Source organism: Salvelinus sp. IW2-2015, linkage group LG8, assembly GCF_002910315.2.
Source record: "Salvelinus sp. IW2-2015 linkage group LG8, ASM291031v2, whole genome shotgun sequence".
Taxonomy (NCBI): domain Eukaryota; kingdom Metazoa; phylum Chordata; class Actinopteri; order Salmoniformes; family Salmonidae; genus Salvelinus; species Salvelinus sp. IW2-2015.
The window spans coordinates 1,707,603-1,730,654 of record NC_036848.1 but is presented as its reverse complement, the minus strand read 5'-3'; the positions used below and the strand labels follow the sequence as shown (position 1 = coordinate 1,730,654).

General features: G+C 39.9%; 3 protein-coding genes and 1 pseudogene across 3 annotated transcripts in view; 3 read left to right on the top strand and 1 right to left on the bottom strand.

The window, feature by feature from the left end:
- Window positions 1-23,052, top strand: part of LOC111967201 (rho-related GTP-binding protein RhoG) — a 298,978-nt gene that overhangs the window by 27,320 nt on the left and 248,606 nt on the right. The window lies entirely within an intron of this gene.
- On the top strand, window positions 4,377-8,471 carry LOC111967207 (V-type proton ATPase subunit e 1-like). Its single transcript, XM_023992073.3, has 5 exons — window positions 4,377-4,607; window positions 5,193-5,240; window positions 6,287-6,383; window positions 6,482-6,513; window positions 7,412-8,471. Exons 1-3 carry the CDS (start codon window positions 4,504-4,506, stop codon window positions 6,381-6,383), a joined length of 249 nt encoding a protein of 82 aa, XP_023847841.1. The 5' UTR covers window positions 4,377-4,503; the 3' UTR covers window positions 6,482-6,513; window positions 7,412-8,471.
- LOC111967205 (vesicle transport protein SEC20-like) lies at window positions 13,460-17,187 on the top strand (annotated as a pseudogene).
- LOC111966980 (homeobox protein Nkx-2.5) lies at window positions 20,948-22,966 on the bottom strand. The gene is made up of 2 exons (XM_023991898.2): window positions 22,478-22,966; window positions 20,948-21,962 (listed from the first exon to the last, which is right to left on the bottom strand). The coding sequence occupies exons 1-2, from the start codon at window positions 22,809-22,811 to the stop codon at window positions 21,349-21,351; spliced, it is 948 nt and encodes a 315-aa protein (XP_023847666.1). The 5' UTR covers window positions 22,812-22,966; the 3' UTR covers window positions 20,948-21,348.

The following is a 23,052-nucleotide window of genomic DNA, read 5'->3' as shown; positions in this document are numbered from 1 at the left end:
TATGTTAAATGCAACCTAGATGTCACTGTGTCCATTTCAACTTCTGTTCCGAAACAGTATGAATGCTTAGTTCTAAATGTGGTCCTTGGTCATAATGCACTAATAACGCTAGCGGGAGTTTATCGCTCACCCTCTGCTCCGGTATCTGCTTGTTTGAGTTAGTCTAATTATGCAAATTCTGAATTATTGATTAACCGGAGATCTCAATCTGGACTGGCTGATGCCAGCATCGTTTAAATTAAAAGACATTTGTAACGAACTAAATCTTACTCAACTAATAACTATACCTACCCGTCCTAATCCAAAAGACCCCCAAAATCTACTTTAATAGACCTTATCTTAACAAATATATAGCTAGTGGGTTATTTGCTAATGACATTAGTGACCAGTGCCCTATTGCATGTATCAGAGATACTAGTCTAAAAAAACTGACCCCCGTACAATTCTAAAGAGAAACTATAAACACTTCTCAGAGCGAGCCTTTATCCATGACCTTTATTATTCAGARCTTTTATCCGTAAACTGCATAATGGACCCAATTTTAGCGTTCTTTTTTTTGTTGTCAATTTTTTATGCGATTTAGGGTAAAAAAATCTAACTAATCCTTCGTTCTCCTGTGATTTGAAAATAAATTTTCTGCAAAAGAATCAAGCATGGGCCTTGGCGAGGAAAACAGCTGATTGGTTGCTTTTTAGGCAATTAAGAAATAAATTGAATAAAAAAGGCAAAATCTAGGTATTTTCTTGATGCTATGACAGAGTCTGCTGGTGATCCCGCTAAATTCTGGAAAACTGTTAACTCACTTAAACGAGGAAACTCCTTGACTTCCCTGCCGAAGCAAATTACATCGGAATCTGGGATCATCAGTGACCGAACTGAAATTTGTGATGTTTTTAATAAGCATTTTATTTCTGCTGGTTTTCTTTTTGAATAAAAAAATGGTCAACATGATCCTGACCGGTCTATTGTTTCAGTTCCTCGGCCTTCAGGTGACGTGGAAAACAGTAAGCCGGTTTTTAATTTTCAAAAAGTCACAGAAGATGAGGTCTTATCTGCACTATCTGCTATAGATTCTAAGAAACCATTAGGCGCTGACAATCTGGATCCATATTTACTCAAGTGTGCGGCACCAATTATTTCTAGTGCAGTGACGCATATCTTTAATCAAACATTTGTCGTAGGAAAGATTCCTAAAGCTTGGAAAACAGCTTTTGTTTTACCACTCCTCAAGGGAGGTGATGGTAGTGAATTTTTTAACTGTTAACAATACTCTTTCTAGTAATCAATCTGGCTTCAGACCTAAACACAGTACTATTAAGGCCACTGTTCGTGTTGTAAATGATATTACTAATGCCCTAGATAATAGAAAGTACTGTGCCGCCTTGTTCATAGATTTGTCTAAAGTTTTTGACACTGTAGACCATGCGATACTTTTGGGTAAGCTGTCGTCAATAGGACTGGGATTGGATGCCTGTCGTTGGTTTCATAACTATCTAAAGGATAGAAATCAGGCTGTTAGAGTCGACGGCATCCAGTCAGAGCCATTGGAGTTGGTTAAAGGGGTCCCACAAGGTTCTATACTTGGTCCATTACTGTTCACTCTCTACATAAACAATATCGGTGATGAGATAAGAAAGTGTCAAAATAATTTATATGCTGATGTTAGAGGAATTTATTTCCTATATGTTCATTAACCAATTCAATTAAAACACTCTGTCCATTTCTAAGAATTTGTAAGATACTTATTTGCATAAAATGGACAGAGACCAGTCTCAAAATTAATCAGTATTATTTTCGGAGAGCTCTACCCAAAATATCATGTTCATTAGTTTATATACCTCATATTTCGTCATAAATGTCTCTCCTCCTCTCAGATACAATGGCAGTATAGTTCACAAGCCTTCCCTCATTGTCTGCCACCTGTTAAACAATCTACTACAAACCCAAGGTCTCTCCCCTCCCTGGGTAGAGACAGAATGTCCTGTAAGGAACACAGTATTCCAGCCGGTCTGACGATAGCTCCATTAGTTTCTAACAAGGAACAGAAAGTCCTTGTTCTAATTCTTGACTAAAACTACACACATTATATTCAGTATTATGATTATAATAATATTCATACATCCATACCGTAACATAGTAGTATTCTGTTTAGTTATAGTTCTAAGTTAAATGTATACATAATTTAGTCATTATTCATAAAAATCCCATAACAGCTGATGACACTGTCATGTACTCTATCGCTTCAACGGCTGACCAGGCATTATCACTATTGGAGACAGATTTTAAGACATTACAAGGGTCTTTTATACAGCTGAAACTTGTTTAAAATGCAAAGAAAACACATTTTAGGAATTTTAATAGGTTCAAAAAGTTGGTTGAAAATACACTTGCACTTACGAGCTTAGATGGTTCTCGAATTAATCAGGTCTCTGCATATAAATACTTAGGGATATGGTTGGATGATAAACTGTCTTTTAAAATGCATATTGACGAACTTTGGAAACGGCTAAAAATCAAGCTAGGTTTCCTCTATAGAAACAGGACATGTTTGTCCTCTACAAATAGAAGACAAATTGTGCAAGCTACTTTTATGTCTGTTATAGATAATGGGGATATTATCTACATGCATGCTACGGCATCAACACTTAAATCGCTGGATGCTACTTATCATTGCGCACTTAGGTTTATTACGGGTGCTAGCTACAGAACTCACCACTGTGTCTTATATCAAAATGTGGGTTGGACTTCGATGTCCATGAGACGAGAGCAACAGGTTCTCGTGTTTGTCTATAAAGCACTTCTGAATAAACTCCCTTCTTACTTATCAACACTCATCAATATTATAATTATAATTCCTAACACCAGGTCTCAAGCATGGATTACACTTGAGGCCCATGTGATTTCCACAGAGTTGGGTATGGCTGCCTTTTCCTGTTACGCTCCTTGCCTATGGAATAGCCTGCAGACTAAACTTAAACTTGAGACTCTTGTCCTCCTTGCCCATTTAAAATATTTATTGGAGGATTTTTATTTTTGTATTGCTTGTAACTGTTTTGGGTAATGCAAGTTCTTGTGCTGTTAGGGGAATAACCTATGTGTAAATGTAATAATCTGCTGCTGTATTTTTTTGTGTTATCTGTGATCGTTTTGTTTGTCTTGTGTAGTTTCTTAATCATCGTACCTAAACTGTATGTGTAAACATGTATACGCAGGGCCCAGCTGTAAAAGAGACCTTGGTCTCAGTCTGTGTTCCTTGTTGAAATAAAGATATAAATAAAAAAATACACACATCTAAGTAAAGGAATGGAATAAGAATATATACATATGGATGAGCAATGACAGCGGCGTAGGCAAGATGCAATAGATGGTATAAAATACAGTATATACATATGAGATGAGTGATGCAAGATATGTAAACATTAAAGTGCCATTATTAAAGTGACTAGTGATCCATTTATTAAAGTGGCAAATTATTTCAAGTCTGTATCTAGGCAGCAGCCTCTGTGTTAGTGATAGCTGTTTAACAGGGTGATGGCCTTGAGATAGAAACTGTTTTTCAGCCTCTCGGTACCAGCTTTGATGCACCTATACTGACCTCACCTTCTGGATGGTAGCGGGGTGAACAGGCAGTGGCTCGGGTGGTTGTTGTCCTTGATCTTTTTTTGGCCTTCCTGTGACATCGGGTGCTGTATGTGTCCTGGAGGGCTTTTTGTTATTACATAAATGCTTCAAAATTCACAAAAAGTGCCATTAGTTGATGAAGATTATTTCATAGAAAAAAGGTATAAGATATTTTGGCCATTTATCCAAAAACTCCATTGATTTTCCCATTGGATCAAGTTTCCAAGGATCAGTTTATGAACAACTTTTGGCACCACTACCCCACAGAACAATGAGACAGATATATCACTGGATGTATGAAGCATCCGTTTGGCGTTTCCACTCACTACCAAATATGGCAGTGGGAGAAGCTGGAACGAGATGGATTTTGGGATACATTTAGCACATTTTCTCATCGATTAAACGTTTGATCTCAATACAGTTTGCTGTTCCCAAAAATAAAATATGTTATGAACAGAGTGGACAAAGTTTTGTAGACCTTCGCCTTTGCTAAAGTTGTAAAAAATCGCGTTGTTTAGGAGTGCAAAATCGAATCGAGTTATTGCACACGCGCATTTCACAGAGTAGGCGTTCCCTAACGGAAATATACAGATGTTTGCTAGAACAGGCCAATAGGATCTCGCTAGCTCGTGCTTGGCTCTGCCCACCCGCTTGCTTGTTCTGCCCACTATGACTCATCTGTTGCCATTGGAAACGATAGGCTGTGGTCTATCTTGGTTTAGTTATAAAAAATCTTTGACTACCAGCCCAGTTTATTGTGACGACGTCATGTGATCCATACTTCCTAGTCTGGTAGCAGTTCGCTACTTCGAGGTCGTGTAGCGTTGTCAAGCGCATAAGTTAACTTTTTCTACTTTTAAAACTCTATAACCAAAGACAGACATGGCGGAGCTTAGTTTTGTAATTCCTATGTCGGTGATGACTCTGTTTTGGGGGATTATTGGTGGAGTTGTGCCGTGGTTTGTCCCCAAGGGACCGAACAGAGGGTGAGTAAATTAACGTTAGCTAACATGATAGAAAAAAGCAATATCTTGCTAGCTATAAAAGTTTGCAAACAAAGGACATACATCATGCTAGACCTCAAATGTCTCTTGTATTCATATTCGTGGAAAATGTGAAACCTATTTTATGTGTATGCGTCCAATAACTTTTTATTTGCTTTTTAGTCAGCTGCTAAATTATCATACTTTTTGGAAGCTGGTTCTTTTGTCAACAATATTGCTCATAATCGCCAACAATAGCTGAGTTGACTCTAAAGTACTAATAAGCTTTAAGATTTGACAAATTTGGTTTTGTTGGATAAAAATTGATGGAATATAGACGAATTAAGATGTAATTTTGGAACTTCCCCAGTCCATTTCTAGTTCCCGTCTGCTCTGTCACTTGCATGTGACTGAAGTTGGCATAATGAAGCCCTATCTGCATGAAGTAGGCCTAGTAGTACGTCTGAGAGATGAGCACTTGTCATAATAAACCATAGATATAGGACTAACATTTGGTTTGTTGGTGTACAAATCTATAGGCTTATGTCTTGTTACTGCTTTGTAATAATGTCTCTCCCCCCTCCACAGAGTGATAGTTACCATGTTGGTGCTAACTGCTGTCTGCTGCTACCTGTTGTAAGTACAGTCCTCCTAGGAATGTAGCGGAATATTTAACAGTATCACTATGAGGGCCCTTCTTATATTAATTTGGAACAGAGCGCAGGCGGGCAACATCAGGGGTGTATTCATTACGGAAACCCTTTACCGTTTTAAGAATCAAACAGAGCAAATGGAACTGGGAGGGACCTACCTGAATTTGACCAACAGAAACTCTCTTTTGCGTAAATGTTTTATGTTGCAAAATTGTTTTGAAACAGAATCGGCGTAATGATTACAGCCCAGTGTTGTGTGTTTTGAATCTTGCATCATGCATAATGTTGTTTTCATGAAAGTGTGAAACTGGACTATTGGCCTATATTTGGAGCTAGGGAAGTGTTAAGCATCTGTCCCACATAGAGACACAGAGGGGGAACACCATTCTCCCTTAGGTCATTTTCCATTAACATTGATTGGGACAACTGCAGCTCGATTTCAATGTCCCAACATCAGTACATATTGATTACCAGTCATTAACAGATGTTGACACGCTCAAAGTTCATCGCGGTCGTTTTTTCCGATAGAGAAAATAAATCTATCCCTAGAGAACGTTGGGTCAATGATCCGAGAGTACGCCTATTGCTTGTATTGTACGTAATCATTCCATTCAATATAACCTGGTAGTCCTGAGATGCCWTTTAATTTCATAGTTAATTATTTAGCTTCTGAAGTTGTGAGGCTAGCAGATAAAGCCGAGTCATATTACTTTGCTGTATGTCCACCAGGGTGCAGTGCAGGCCACATAATGGGGATGGTGTTCACGGCAGCAGAGGGAAGTATCTAGTGATATGTTGTCTCCTTCAGTCTGCTGAGCGCTTAGTTGGATTCCTCTATTATAGCTGACCCTGCTGTCATGTTCATCCATTACTATAGGGTAGAACAAGGCATCTTTATTCCTCATTTAGATCCCCATCAGATGCCTTAGTGACGGCTATTCTTCMTGGTGTCCACAAAGAAAGACATAACAGAAGCCATGACAGACATATGTAGATGTGTAATCATTAGTATGTGTTGTATGTTTTCAGCTGGCTGATAGCGATCCTGGCCCAGCTCAACCCTCTGTTTGGACCAACTCTAAAGAACGATACCATCTGGTACATGTGTACTGACCACTGGCCCTAGGTGAATAGGCCAGGCTGACTGAACCCAATCCCCCGGGGCGCAGCACGCTCCAGGCACCTAGTGTACACACCACCTACAGGTAAACCCACTGGCCCTAGTCAACCAGTCCTCAACCCCTCTCCTACTACAGGTAAACCCACTGGCCCTAGTCTACCGGTCCTCAACCCCTCTCCTACTACAGTTAAACCCACTGGCCCTAGTCTACCAGCCCTTGCTCCTCTCCCGCTACAGGTAAACTTGGTCAGATGACTTCGCTCTCTCCTGCTTACAGGTAAACTGGTCAGAGATGGCTCCTCTCCCCGCTAAGGTAAACTTGGTCAAGATGGCTTCGGCTCCTCTCACCCGCTACAGGTAAACCTTGGTCAGATGCCTCGGCTCCTCTCCCGCTACAGGTAAACTGGTCAGAATGCCCGGCTCGCTCTCCCGCTAAGGTAAACTTGGTCAGATGCCTCGCTCCTTCCCGCTACAGGTAAACTTGGTCAGATGCCTCGGCTCTCTCCCGCTAAGGTAAACTTGGTCAGATGCCTCGGCTCTCTCCCGCTACAGGTAAACTTGGTCAGATGCCTCGGCTCCTCTCCCGCTACAGGTAAACTGGTCAGATGCCTCGGCTCCTCTCCCGCTACAGGTAAACTTGGTCAGATGCTTCGGCTCTCTCCCGCTACGGTAAACTTGGTCAGATGCTCGGCTCCTCTCCCGCTACAGGTAAACTTGGTCAGATGCCTCGCTCCTCCCGCTACAGGTAAACTTGTCAGATGCCTCGGCTCCTCTCCCGCTAAGTAACTTGGTCAGTATGCCTCGCTCCTAGCGAGAGCGAGAGAGTTCATTATTTTTAGCTGCAAATGTGTAGGCCACAAGATTAAATGAATCAATTAACAAATAGTAGTCTGTAGTTGTGGCTTCCGCTCCTTATCTATTTTAATCTGTACTTTTTATGAAAATGTCTCCATCATCTGCACTGATCTGAAAGCAATGCCCAGATGGAAAAAGCAATACATAATTAACTTTGACCGTAAACATTTTCTCTGTAGGAGAGGACMTGACTCACTGCTGTACACCAATGAAGCACTCGATCGCCTCCTCACAAAGGGAACTGTTCTTGTAAATCTAGAGCCTTACCCAGCCTTTGACACCCGACCTTAGAGAGTGTGGAGAGATGCCTGCAAAGGTGCTTCGTACGAACTGATCCCCAAAGGACTTTTCTGGAAAAAATCCTCTTTACGACTTTAAGAATGGAAGTATCAACCTTTGATTTGTATTTTATGGTGTGTTCTGTATATTGTGCTGTGACTTTTTGATTCTTTAATACTTATATATGATCTTGCCAAGGCATGGTACTAGTTACCCTAGCCCATTCGGTGTTGGGTTAAATGCAGAAGACACATTTCAGTTGAAAGCATTCAGTTGTACAACTGACTAGGTATCCCCCTTTCCATTCATAGACGCTAACTAACTTTAGCGCCTATTGACTATACTAACTTCTAGCCAGAGGAGCCCGGATGCTTGCTCTAAACATAAACAAGCATCGCTTGCGGTACGGTGTTGGAAACATAGGAACGTATCTTTCATATCAGCTAGGAATAAATGTTAAATTACTACACTTTTTTAATAGGGTAAGGGTTCCCAAACGGTCATATTTCCGTTTTACCGCGTTTGTTTACGGAAGACAGACGCGACTACCTGCTAATTCGCTTTCTGCGACTAGCAACACCTGCGTGTACACGGAAGATAGACGCCACAAACGTGTCACTTTAAAATAACCGGTTAACTGCATTACGTGTATATTTAGCATTTGTGAAATTATTTTGATGTGGTATGAAAGTAGAGGGCTTTATGTTTCTAGAACCGTACCGCAGTGAATAATCGATTCATACTGGTTCGCCTGCCGGAGCCAATTCGCCTCTAAACAGTAACGTTAGGCTCCTTTTTATTGAACAATAGCTACCCCATATGTTAATATGTATGTTACACGTAATGTGGMCTTCCTTTGATTCCATGTGTCCCTCATTGGGTGTTTGTGATTGCTTTCATTCATTGTCCTTAGAAATTATAGATATTAAACCATCAATAAATCCACCTATTGATTTACAAGTTTTTGCATTTTGTTAAACCGGTTCTTGTTGCTCAACAACACAAATACCCTCTTTTTAACCAAGTGTTATTCCTTGCGGCTTGTTGAGCATGGTGTCCTCTTGTCCACGTCTGAATATGCGAGCAAGAAATCATCAAACATGACTTGGAAGTAAAAGCTCTCGTGCAGGTATGACTATCGATTCAGTAAGTTCTTATTCTTGACTATATAATAGGTATGTTATTGTTCTCATTGTGGAGAATAACCTTGTTTTCTGTCGCAGCTGTTTGGGCTCTTCATTCAGCTTTGGCCACCTACTCATTTTGGTACAATGGCCGGGAGTTGGAATAGATTTTGACTGATTATCTTTTTGAAGTTTTGGATATATCACATAAAAGACATCTGTCCGATTTTATCTTTATCTCTCATTAACTAATTGAGTAAAAGTATGTGGTTTAAAATATACTTAAGTATCAAAAGGAAAATTATAAATAATTTCAAAGTCCTTATATTAAGCAAACCAGATGCAGGCAGCTATTTAAGTCTTAGTCACATTTTAGTCATTWCGGTCACTTCATTTGGATAGTAGAACCATCTGTAGAGYTTATCAACAGATAGTCTGGATTTGCAAGGGTTAGGTGAAATAGTCTGTAGAGCATCAGTAATATCTATAGATGGACTATCCAAATAAATCAAACTTTAAATGCTCAGACAAACCGGTAGGATTGGCAAACATTTGCCTGCCGACAGTACTTAAATCAAAACCAATTTTATTTGTCACATGCGCCAAATTCAACATTACCATGAAATGCTTACCTACAAGCCCTTAACCAACAATGCCGTTCAATAAATATTTACTAAATAAAGTATAAAAATAAAAGTAACACAAAATAATAACGAGGCTATATACAGGCAGTACCGAGTCAATGTGTGGGGGTACAGGTTAGTCAAGGTAATTTGTACATGTAGGTAGRGGTAAAGTGATAAACAGCGAGTAGCAGCAGTGTAAAAACAAAGGGGGTKTACCTACCACTTCTTGACTGCCGACACTGTTCGATCTCTTTAGAGTTCACACAGCAAAGACCTTGGAAGTCAGCCACTCAGCCTTGTTGAAACACTCCACCACAAGGTGGCAGTAGTGTTGTTGTATGCATATCCGTGCATATTGGTTATGGTCTATATTCCAAGCTATCTGCGCTAACACAGATGGAATAATACACGTATTTGGTGCTGATGTTGCTATTTAGTAGAAAACCCTTGTTACGAGCCAGATGGCCACAGCTAGATAACTACCTAGCAAGATAACAAAGAAACACTTTAATTCACTCTTTGTAATGTCTTACTGCCAGTGCCAGCCCATAGACAAATGTTTAGCTAGCTAGTTAATGCTAGCATATCCCAGACGGCCACAACTAGATAGTGCCTTCAGAAAGTATTCACACCCCTTGACTTTTTCCACATTTTGGTTTTACAGCCTCAATTTAAAGTGGATTATATTTAGATTTAGTCACTGATCTGGACACAATACCCCAGTGTCTCAACATGGAATAATGTTTTTAGAAATGTTTACAAATGATWAAAAAATTATAAGCTGAAGTGTCTTGAGTCTAAGTATTCAACCCCTTTGTTATGGCAAGCCTAAAGTTCAGGAGTAAAAATTTGCTTAACAGTCATAAGTTGCATAGACTCACTCTGCAATAATGGTGTTTTCCATGAATTTGAATCACTACCCCGTATTCGTACTCCACACATACAATTATCTGTAAGGTCCCTCAGTCGAGCAGTGAATTTCAAGCACAGATTCAACGACAAAGACCAGGGAGGTTTTCAGTGCCTCGCAAAGAAGGGCACCTATTGGTAGATGGGGGTAGAATAAKAAAAACGGGCTTTGAGTATGTTGAAGTTACATTTTGGATGATGTATCAACTATCAATACACCCTGTCACTCCAAGATACAGGTGTCCTTCCAAGCTCAGTTGATGGAGAGGAAGGAAACCATTGAGGGATTTCACCATGAGGTCACTGGTGACTTTAAAACAGGTTTTTAATGGCTGTGATTGGAGAACTGAGGATGGGTYAACAACATTGTAGTTACTCCACAATACTAACCTAAATGACAGCGTGAAAAGGAAGCCTGTACAGAATAAGGCACTAAACTAATATTGCAAAAAATTTGGCATTTTTTAAAAACTGTTGGTCCTGAATACAAAGCATTATGTTTGGGGGCAAATCCAACACATCACTGAGTACCACTCTTCATATTTTCAAGCATGGGGATAGCTGCATCATGTTATGGGTATGCTTGTCTAGAGTTTATTTTTTGATCAAAAGAAAAGGAGTAGAGCTAAGCACAGGCTAAGTCCTAGAGGAAAACCTGGTTCAGTTTGCTTTCCAACAGACACTGGGAGACAAATCCACCTTTTAACAGGACAATAACCTGGTCTACATAAGGGTGCAACTTTCAAAAAATCCCAAAAGCTCTGACGAAGGCCGTGTGGCCGATACGTAAGCTAATTAAATATCGGTGATACTATCAAGAACAGTGTGCGGTTTCCTTTTCCTTCATCTTGTTCAATTGATGCCATGCACCTGCAAATAAGATTGCTCAGATGTGCGAGTGCCTTTTTGTATTTGCAGGACAATAACCTAAAACACATGGCCAAATATTAGTGCTGAGTGAATAACCAACATTTTGTTTATTTTTCTGTTTTTGAACAACTAATTTAATATTTTATTAAAGTAAAGTCATGTGAATAAATTATGGTTAATAAGTGATCAGCAGTAATGAGGAGTTACTACCATCATGAGTGGGATTTTAATTGTTTTATTCAGTGTTACAGCTTTCAACCCACAATGCATAGGGAATTTAATGTCAACAATTTTTTTTTCTCGAAAACCATTAATTTTTAATAACCTAAACAAATATTTTTTTTTAAGAATTAGGGGCAAATATTGTACAATCCAGGTTTGCAAAGATCTTAGAGACAGACTTACACAGAAAGACTCACAGCTGTAAACGCTTCCAAATGTGATTCTAACATGTATAACTCAAGGGGTTGAATACTTATCTAATCAAAACACTATATGTGTTTATTTTCTATTAATAAAACATAAAATAAAATCTTCCACTTTGACAGAGTATTTTGTGTAGATCGTTTACAAAAAAATACAATTAAATACATTTGTAACATAACAAAATGTGGAAAAAGTCAAGGGTTGTGAATACTTTCTGAAGGCACTGTAACTACATAGCAAGATCACGAAGAAACAATTTAATTCACTCTCCATAATCCTATACTGCCAGTGCCAGCCCATAGCCAAATGTTTAGCTTGCTAGATAACGTTAGCATATTAGCTAGCACAACATGGCTAAGGACACTGCACTAATTCGGCAGCTAACACAAGCAGCTGTTTCATAGAAACTAGCTGATATATTGTCAATACTAGCTACAGTGGTTACCTAGCTTGGAGGAAGTATTTAATGTTGTGGGCATTGCGTCTGTCACTTTGCTAGCTACCATCCCACAGCCTTCACTGCATATGAAGTGTGACTGGCTCATCCAGAGAAAATGCCCTTTTTTAGGCTCTCCTCATGGAGGTTTGTGCTCTCTGATTGGCTCAAAGTCAAGTTGTTGGCCACTGACAACCATTGCTGTAGGTTTGTTGCTACCGGTTCGGCACGCAGCAGGTRCCGCTTTTGTTCTAGCGAGACAAGAAACGGTCTCCTACTGTACTACGTACATATTGGCAGTCTATCAGCAGTGAGATTCTCGTGTTTCATGCTTTAGGGTTAGTATATAGTTAGCTTATATGTTACTGATAGTCTGAAGAGCATCTACAGATAGACTATCCAAATAAACTGTTAGTCATTTCATWAWTTTTTTTATTTTACCCTTATTTTACCATGTAAATTGACTGAGAAAACATTCTTATTTACAGCAATGACATGGGTAATAGTTACAGGGGAGAGGAGGAGGGATGAATGAGCCTATTGGAAGCTGGGGACGATTCATCCTTCGTTAGTTTTACATTTTAGTCTAGTTTTAGTCACTTAGTGAGTGCATTTTGTCTATTAAATAATGAATATTTAGGCTACCTCTAACTTCCACCATGTGCCTTGTCCAACTAGGCCTCGTATACCTTAGCTGGCAACATTTGATATTGTGGCAGATTATAACCAATGCCAGCCATAGTAATTAACCATATAGGCTATAAAGGCTTGGCTACAGGTTAAACAATTTACAGCTCTAATTTTCTTCCCATCATACCTGTCAAGGGGTTAAATAATAGTGGTTTCATTGAAAAGGGGATTTGAGCTTTACAAAAATGCCAGAAGTATAACTGTACTTTTAATAGTCAACAAGTAGCATTCGTTTTTCCCATATGAAAAAATTAACCACATGTCGCATTTCTTGACTGCGGCGTGAGAGCGGCAACACAGATGAACGAATAAGAGCGCACATGGGGAAATAGAGCTTCTGATGTGATCAAAGAGTGACTGAAGTGACCGCCTGGTGGCTGTGTGGCGGAGCTGGGAAGATCAGCTCAACCAGACCGCGCAACTGAAAGATGTCAATTCTGCCAATGAGAGGATTGCATGAAATATTCTGCTTGCATGTTTCTGATTGTACAAAATGGATGAAAATATGCTGCATGTCAAATTAAATGTCCATTATTCTCTTGTGGAATTCTCGTCTCGTCACATTTTTGTCGACTAAAATGAAAAGGTAATGTTTTTTTCCACAGGGCATCACGTTATCATAGTTTTATTCAGGAAAAATAGGTACTTGGCGAGTATTTTTCGGCATAGTTATTGTTGACGAATTGAACAGTGTTTGACTGGACCTAGATCAGATGGGGAGGGAACAGGACAAGGAGTCAGACAAGCTGGCTCTACTCAGTGAGGTGGACAGACACAGCAGGCAGATGCTCAGGTAAAAGAGCATGGTAGGAGTGTGGATTAGCATGGTAGGAGTGTGGATTAGCATGGTAGGAGTGTGGATTACTGCTGTTGCTTCAGTACTGAATCCAGTCTGTACTGCATAAACTGTACGCAAGCGTCCTAATGAAACAGTGTGTTTTCTATCCCTACATTAACCAGACCTTATGGAAGAAAGCCAACCTGGCCAGTCAACTGTCGCTAGACAACCTGGAGAAGGAATCTCTTCTCTATGGAGGAGATAGTGAATTTATCTATTTGTTATTTTTTTCCTCCAATCAGAAAGGTGACCAAAGAGGGCCTGGCCCAGACGTCCAGTGACATCACAGAGAGCCTGATGAGCATCGATCAGATGATGTCACAGCAGGTGACGCAGRGTGAGGAATCCATAACCATGCTGGGTGAGTGGCTCCCCCTAGAGTACAGAGAGTGAATCATATCGGAGTCTGTGTYTCTGAGAGGACAGTAGTGTTTATAATTTCGGCCCCTAACCCCATCCCCTAGCTCCCTTTTCCTTCAGTGTTTACACATCTGTAAGAACTAGATGAATGAGAAGCAGTGATGTAGTGGTAAAAAGTGGGTAAACACTGATCACCTTTCACAGTGAATAAAGTAATACTCCCTATATTTACAATGCATTTGTTTGCAATAGGTGGGTAAACGTTTGAGCAACATAAAAAAGGTGCGTAAGTGCCATTTGCTGTGTTTACCTTCCATTACACCACTGGTGAGAACAATATTGAGATGGTTCCACCAAAAGCCCTCAAATTGGAGGACCCAAGGACAGTTTCTTTCTCAGTTGCTTTATTTAAATAAAAGCAAACAGCTGGCAGTAACAGCTGGCAGTATTTTATACAGTTGAAGTCGGARGTTTACATACACTTAGGTTGGAGTCATTAAAACTAGTTTTTCAACCACTCCACAAATTTCTTGTTAACAAACTATAGTTTGGGCAAGTCGGTTAGAACATCTACTTTGTGCATGACACAAGTCATTTTTCCAACAATTGTTTACAGACAGATTATTTGATTTATAATTCACTGTATCACAATTCCAGTGGGTCAGAAGTTTACATACACTAAGTTGACTGTGCCTTTAATCAGCTTGGAAAATTCCAGAAAATGACATCATGGCTTTAGAAGCTTCTGATAGGCTAATTGACATAATTTGAGTCAATTGGAGGTGTACCTGTGGATGTATTTCAAGGCCTACCTTCAAACTCAGTGCCTCTTTGCTTGATATCATGAGAAAATCAAAAGAAATCGGCCAAGACCTCAGAAAAAAAGTTGTAGACCTCCACAAGTCTGGTTCATCCTTGGGAGCAATTTCCAAATGCCTGAAGGAACCATGTTCATCTGTACAAACAATAGTACGCAAGTATAAACACCATGGGACCATGCAGCCGTCATACCGCTCAGGAAGGAGACGCGTTCTGTCTCCTAGAGATGAACGTACTTTGGTGCGAAAAGAGCAAATCAATCCCAGAACAACAGCAAAGGACCTTGTGAAGATGCTGGAGGAAACAGGTACAAAATTATCGATATCCACAGTAAAACGAGTCCTATATTGACATAACCTGAAAGGCCGCTTAGCAAGAAAGAAGACACTGCTCCAAAACCGCCATAAAAAAGCCAGACTACAGTTTGCAACTGCACATGGGGACAAAGATCGTACTTTTTGGAGAAATGTCCTCTGGTCTGAAGAAACAAAAATAGAACTGTTTAGCTTCTGTCTCTTATACACATCTAGATGTGTATAAGAGACAGGTTTAAAGCAGAAGGGGTGCTTTGCTGCAGGAGGGACTGGTGCACTTCACAAAATAGATGACATCATGAGGGAGGAAAATTATGTGGATATATTGAAGCAACATCTCAAGTCATCAGTCAGGAAGTTAAAGCTTGGTCGCAAATGGGTCTTTCAAATGGACAATGACCCCAAGCATACTTCCAAAGTTGTGGCAAAATGTCTTAAGGACAACAAAGTCAAGTTATTGGAGTGGCCATCACAAAGCCCTGACTTCAATCCTAGAAAATTTGTGGGCAGAACTTAAAAAGCATGTGCGAGCAAGGAGGCCTACAAACCTGACTCAGTTACACCAGCTCTGTCAGGAGGAATGGGCCAAAATTCACCCAAATTATTGTGGGAAGCTTGTGGAAGGCTACCTGAATCGTTTGACCAAAGTTAAACAATTTAAAGGCAATGCTACCAAATACTAATTGAGTGTATGTTAACTTCTGACCCACTGGGAATGTGATGAAAGAAATTAAAGCTGAAATAAATCCTTCTCTCTACTATTATTCTGACATTTCACATTCTTAAAATAAAGTGGTGATCCTAACTGACCTAAGACAGGGATTTTTTTACTAGGATTAAATTTCAGGAATTGTGAAAAACTGAGTTTAAATGTATTTGGCTAAGGTGTATGTAAACTTCAGACTTCAACTGTATGTCCAAACCCAAAGTCTTTGCCCAGTGTGTTCTCTCTCCTCCGTAGCAACCTCGTCTCAGGCGGTCCTGGAGATGGATGATGAGTTTAAGGCCATGGCCGGAACCATCCAGCTGGGGAGAGAGCTCATCACTAAGTACAACCGCAGGGAGCTCACTGACAAACTGCTCATCTTCCTCGCTCTCGCACTCTTCCTCGCCACGGTCTTCTACATCCCGCAAGAGGAGATTATTTTTCCTCCAGACCAGACACAACTAACTTAAACTAAGTAACTTTTAGAGCAACTTTGATAAGAGTAACTATGATCATATAAGCTAATTTATGACATAAGTGAGTCGTGTGAGATAAGTATTGTAAGATTAACATACTGCTTATTAATGTAAATCCATATCAACATTTTAAAGACGTGTGCACACACACAGTAGTAATGGCTTTGGGGATAAGCCTATTTTAAACAGTATTTGTTCGTCATGGAAGGAATATCAGCTGTTTGCAATACTTAGAGGGAAGTTTGATGGTTAATGTAACCAATTGTTATGATTATCATGTTAATGTATTATTCCATCGCAGGAAGTTAAAGCTGTTGCCCAGTTATTTATATCCTGCTCTGAAAGAGAAATACATTTGTTTTAGTAGTTGCCTTATTTAATGCAGATTACATTTTCGCCGGACCATTATTTAAAGTATAGGGATTCATGTCAATGTGTAACACATTCTCTGTAATGTAATCAGATTTTGAACAAACCGTTGACATTAYTAAAAGTGTAAAAATAAAAAATAAAAAATCTCCAAGCAGCAGCCTGGACATGTAGGATGTACATATCACCCACACAAGTTTCAGTGACTCTGGTCTAACATGTGGTCGTCAGTATTTCCTTACGGAGCTAGCTGGCTTGGCTTGGCTCAGCAGTGGTGAGGCCTGCTCTCAGTAGCTGGCAGCAGGGTGAACAGTGCTGGGTACAGTGCTGACCAACCAGGGCAGAAAAGCTAGCAGCAGGGGGAACTGAGCAGCCCTGGCACCAGGGCAGAAACAAATCTGAAAAGCTGTGGCACTAATCACATAGTCACCGATAAGGAACCATGCATCTCTGCCTTTCTTCAGATAAGACCCAGAAAAGCAGATTATTCTGACCCGTTTCCCTCTCCTGCTCCCTTTCTTTCCACCGGGGGTGGAAGGTGGGGGGGTATTTTTAGGTTTGCGTGGACCTGTTATCTGACGTTGCCTTTTCAACACTTTGGAAGGGATGTGTATAGAGGGGGGGCTGGTAGCTGCATGACCTCTCTACCCTCTTTATGGTGACGGTCTCACATGTCATTTGGGAAATATAAATCTGTTTTCATGTTGACGTTTCTGTTCAGTRTACCAATAAAGGCCTCTGACTTTGTCTACCTGAGTTGTCTCAGTTGCGTGTGTTATGGATCATATCTGACTCCGAATCAGTGGGGACAGACTGTGCAGATAGCCTAGTGGTTACAGCGTTGGGCCAGTGACCAGAAGGTTGCTGGTTCRAATACCCGAACTGACAAGGTGAAAAATCTGATGTGCCCTTGAGCAAGGCACTTAACCATAATTTGCTCCAGGTACGCTGTACTACTACGGTTGACCATATAAAACCACAGATTTTATGTGACAATACAACATTTTTAAAAACAATTTTTTACAGTGACGCATTAGTGAGTACATGTGGAGAGAGTCAATAGACCTAAGAGAAGGCTAAGCGGTTCTTACTCGTTTTAAAGTGGCAGCCATTTGTGCTCCTCCAAATCCTCATCCCGTCTCTTTAGCTGCACACTTCTAGCAGCTCTATGTCAAGCAAATGGAGCTATTCTTACAGAGCACCGTGATAGTGTCAATCAAGAGGAGAGGTGTGCATGATCTTGAAATGTGAATAGGTCCTGTTTAGTGGCAGGCCCTGAACTGTGTTCTACACTGAGTACCACAGAGTGAGGGGAAGTGGGCTCCCCCACACAATGTTGCCTAAAGGGCTTTTAATGTGCTACAGGGCCTTCAGAAAGTATTCACACTCCTTAACTTTTTCCACATTTTGTTGTTACAGCCTGAATTTAAAATGGATTAAATTCGGATGTGTCACTGATCTACACACTCTACTCCATAATATCAAAGTGTGTCTTTAGAAATGTTATTCATTAAAAATTAAAAGCTGAAATTTCAGTTTTCAACCCCTTTGTTATGGCAAGCCTAAATACGTTCAGGAGTGAAATAGTGCTTAAGTCACATAACAAATTGCATTGTCTTTTTGATTAACTACCTCATCTCTGTACCCCACACATACAATTATCTGTAAGTCTCAGTCGAGCAGTGCATTTTTCCAATGCCTCGCAAAAGAAGGGCACCTAAAGTATTGGTAGATGAGTAGAAAAAAAAATGCAGACATTGAATATCCATTTGAGCATGGTAAAGTTATTAATTACCTTTTGGATGGTGTATTAATACACCCAGTCACTACAAAGATGCAGGCTTCCTTCCTAACTCAGTTGCTGGAGAGCAAGGAAACCACTTAGGGATTTCACCATGAGGCCAATGGTGACTGTAAAACAGTTCCAGAGATGAATGGCTGTAATGGGAGAACTGAGGATGGATCAACAACATTGTACTTACTCCACAAAACTAATCTAATTGACTGAGTGAAAATAATTAAGCCTGTACAGAATAAAAGTATTCCAAAACATGCATCCTGTTTGCAACAAGGCACTAAAGTAATACTGCAAAAACTGTYGCAAAGCAATTCACTTTTTGTCCTCAATACAAAGTGTTATATTTGAGGCAAATACAATTCAACACATTACTGAGTACCACTCTCCATATTTCCAACTGGGGAGTTTTTCAGGAGAATTGTTTTTTAMAGAATGGAGCTAAGCACAGGCAAAATCCTTGAGGAAAACCATGTTCAGGCATGTGAATAATTATGTCAATGTTATATTTCTGTATTTCATTGTAAATAAATTTGCTAACATTTCTAATAACCATGTTTTCACTTTATCATTATGGGATATTGTGTGTAGATGGGTGAGAATATATTTAATCCATTTTGAATTCAGGCTGAAAGGCAACATGTGGAATATGTCAAGGGGTATGAATACTTTCTGAAGGCACTGTATATACATCCGTTTCATCAGCATCTTTTGTAAGACACTGGATAAGTGTCTGCTAAATTACTAAAATGTAATTATCATATAGGCATATTAATGACAGGTATCAATAAATATTATGGCTATTCTACAGGCACATTTAACAAGGCTGTTTTAATTTAGGGCCTGCATGTGCAGTGATGTTTTTTTAGGTTATTCGGTACCGTTTCAAAATACATTTGTCAGTGTATTTCTGCGGGCCTGTGGGCGATTTCAGAATTTGACTGTGGATCAGCGGTAACTGTCTGATTAATGATGAGGACGATGAACGCATTTGCCCAAACCCTGAACTGTTTCTACTGACGACACGTCTGATGGACTTTAAACACAACCCTTCTGAACGGTCACAGACCTTTCCGTAAATATTTAAATGATGTCAGTGATGCTATCTCACGACCTCGCCTAATGTGGACTGACATGCACCTGTAGAAGAAGGTCTGACTGGGCGTGACCTTGTAGGCCGGACCTATAGACTTAGTCTCTATACAAGACACGTCTAAAGCCCTCCACATATTTGTCTTATTTAGTCAAAATTGCGTGACATGCTCCAAACATATTTTATGGAGAGGCCGGTAAGTCGTTGTGTTAAAAAAAAAAACTTTAGTTTCCAGTTATAGTAGATTGAAGGTCTCTAATAGCCACTTGAAGGGTTTAACCTGACGTTAAACATACGTGAACCGCTGCACGGGTAGCGGGTGAGATTGTTTGACATGGATTACTGGTAATGTGTGCTGGCTATAGACAATGGCAATTACTATAGGCTACCGTGATGGACGATTCTCCTAATATTAAAACACACTGACATACTGTCTCTTTATGTGCTAGGATTGGCCTGGTGTTTGTTCAATTTGTAGCCTAGTGAGTCGTGAAACTGAAGAAAAAACTCTGGAGATTTAATGGTTGTAAAGTAAAAAATTATTTAAATGCATAGATTGTGTGATCTTGAACATTATTTCCTCATCGATTTGACAATTGTTGTCCTCTAGGCCTATTGTAACGATTTTAATGTAGGCTATTATTATATATGATTAATAATACAATACAATTAGGCGAATCCATGTTTTATTAAGCATAATAGTAATGAATATTAGAAATAAAGTATTACCTTTAGCCTTTTAAACAACTAATGGTCGATAGAATTCGTAGTGATAGGCTATAGTTATATGAAAGCACTAGGCCTAAAATTATAATTGGTCGATAGGTTACATTTCATATTTAGAAATCATTTATAAACAATCGAAGATGATTAGAAATAACCAGGTGATATAATTGTATCCTGTTCTAGTTGTTTGTTCATATTTATTCATTTWAAAAATGTCCTTCAGGACAATGGTGTAGTGTACTTAAGTAAAAATACTTTAAAGTACTACTTAAGGGGGTATCTTTACTTTACTATTTATATTTTTAACAACTTTTACTTCACTACATTCCTAAAGAAAATTATGTACTTTTTACGCCATACATCTTTCCAAAAGTACTCGTTACATTTTGAATTCTTAGCAGGACAGGAAAATTGTATAATTCACACACTTATCAAGAGAACATCCCTGGTCATGCCTGCTGTCTCTGATCTGGGGTACTCACTAAACACATGCTTTGTTTGTAAATGATGTCTGAGTGTTGGAGTGTGCCCCCTGGCTATCTGTAAATAAAATAAAACAACTAGAAAATGTGGCCGTCTGCTTTGCTTAATGTAAGGAATTTGAAATGATTTATACTTAAGTATCAAAAGTAAAAAGTACATTTTAGTAATTACATTTACTTTTGATACTTAAGCATATTTAAAACCTTTAGGATTTTACTCAAGTAGTATTTAACTGGRTGACTTCACTTTTCTATTAAGGTATCTTTACTTTTACTACAGTATGACATTTGGGTACTTTTCCCACCACTGCCTCAGAATATGTCCTGTAGTCCGCCCCCGTGAAATAGCCTATCAAATTCATGCAGGAAAATTAGAATTTACATAAAAGAAAAGCTTTATTTACATATAATACGTGTATTAAGTACCCACAAACATAATTGCCTTACAGTACATGTGTGACCTCAAAGAAAACGGTGATCGTGAGGGAAAGATGTCCACTGACAAATTGTATACATATGTTTTATTCCCACTGAAGTAATAAACTACATCTCTTATACAACTTTACAATTATGAATTCCCTATTCCATCTCAGAAACTAGTAATAAAAATCAAATGAACTTAGTTTATGCATCAATAGTTTGCCAGTCGAAGTACAGTAAATGGAATATAACGAGAACATAACAACACTCGAGGCCGATGAGTCCATTGCGTAAAAGCGCATGCAATTTAAAACATCATTCATTTGTCTGATGATAATGTTATATTTCGATCCTTCGTTCACCACGCTCTGATTCCATGTAAAGAAGACACTCCATTGCCGGACGGAAACGTGTTTTGAACGTTATTTAACTCYCCAACGCCGAAGTTCATGTAATTCCCGTTGTTTKKTGAGGGCTGGATAGACTGCACCGCAGTGGTGGGATAGTTACACGCATRGTTCRTATTACAGCCAGGACTGGGATAATTACTGAACGCTGGRTAACTRTTATAMGTGAAATGGTTAAGGCCCACATTATATGAASTATTATAGGTCGTCGAGTCTCCAAGGCAGGGCTTCCCGTCTCGGACCAGTACTGGGACTGAGATGCGTCTCGGCGGCGGGATACCGACCATCTCCAGGCTCTGGTCCTGTCGCTGTCTCTTGCACTTGTAGCGGCGGTTCTGGAACCAGATCTTGACCTGTGTGGGGGTCAGTTTGAGCACCCCGGCCAGGTGATCTCTCTCCGGAGCCGACAGGTACTTCTGCTGCTTAAAGCGACGCTCCAGCTCATACACCTGCGCCTGTGAGAACAGCACGCGCGGCTTCCTGCGCTTCCGGGGTTTGGCGGGCAGATCCGGGTCCTCTGACTTCAGGTCCTCCACCGGCTCGCTCTGAGAGATGTAGGACATGTCTAGTGGAATAGAAATAAACGAATAAATTAAGACATATTTAATTTAATTCCAGTATGTTAAATTGTATAAAGGACCCAACAATAGGAATTCAGCTCGGAGACTTTTACGCAAGACTTGGTTTAGACAAACTTTCTAGGTCTGCCCTACATCCTAGAGTCCAACAAGTAAAATGGGTTCAGTCGATTATGACTGCTATATTTTCTACATTGTAATCAAACTTCCATGGAACTGTTTGGAATCCCGACGAGAGAATTCAATCTAAACTTCAATTACAACTTTCCTTTATTTTCTCCTTAATTGTAAAATAGATTAGGCCTCTTTGACTGTTCTTATTCCAGAATAAGGGTGTACACTAGGAGTAGCATTACTATTACATCACTTGTGAAATGTCTTATCCTTAGCCTACACGTTTTAGATTGTGTCTGACGCAAATCTGTTTAGATACTTACATAATTATTCAGATTTTCACTTAGGCCTACTTAGGCCTTTCGATACTAATATCACAAACTATTACCTTTTCTGTATTTCCCCTCAAATCTGTCCGTCTTGCCATCCTTGATGTCCATTTCTAAGAAAGATTTCCCATAGAAGGCAGCGGCGAAGTTGAGGGCAGTATTTCTGTTGGCTTTAGCCTCATGGAGCTCCTCTCCAAACAGCGAGCCTCCAGACGACATCTCCCGGAGCGGCTCCTGTTTCAGACGGCCCAGCATGCAGGAGGAGGTCGGTAAGGCACAGTCCATCCGTGGAGAGATGTCCAGTGAGACCAGGTCCTCAGCTCTAGTGTGCTGCTCCAGGTTTAATATATCCTTAACCGAGAAGGGTGTGGACGTACTGGGGCTGGAAAACATTGCCAAGGAACAGTTGATCTGACATATAAATGGCAACAAACCGATGATTCCAAAATCTCCTCTTCTTGGTAATATTTACTGAGCTCAAGTACTCGTTTGTTTAACCGAGGGGGATCTTGACTATCAACTCGAGTCCCTAACTTTTCTTGGCCTCTTTCTGCTATGCAGCGGGAGAGAGAGAGGGGGGATGAGGGGGGAGGTTAAGTCTCTCATTGGACGTTGTTAGGGGGCACCCTATTGG

Bases quoted from the DNA above. Each gene is read 5' to 3' on its own strand.
- LOC111967207 (XM_023992073.3), top strand. From the start codon at position 4,504: ATGGCGGAGCTTAGTTTTGTAATTCCTATGTCGGTGATGACTCTGTTT. The intron at 4,608-5,192 runs GTGAGTAAATTA...CCCCCTCCACAG, and splicing joins CCCAAGGGACCGAACAGAGG to AGTGATAGTTACCATGTTGG. The intron at 5,241-6,286 runs GTAAGTACAGTC...GTATGTTTTCAG, and splicing joins GCTGTCTGCTGCTACCTGTT to CTGGCTGATAGCGATCCTGG.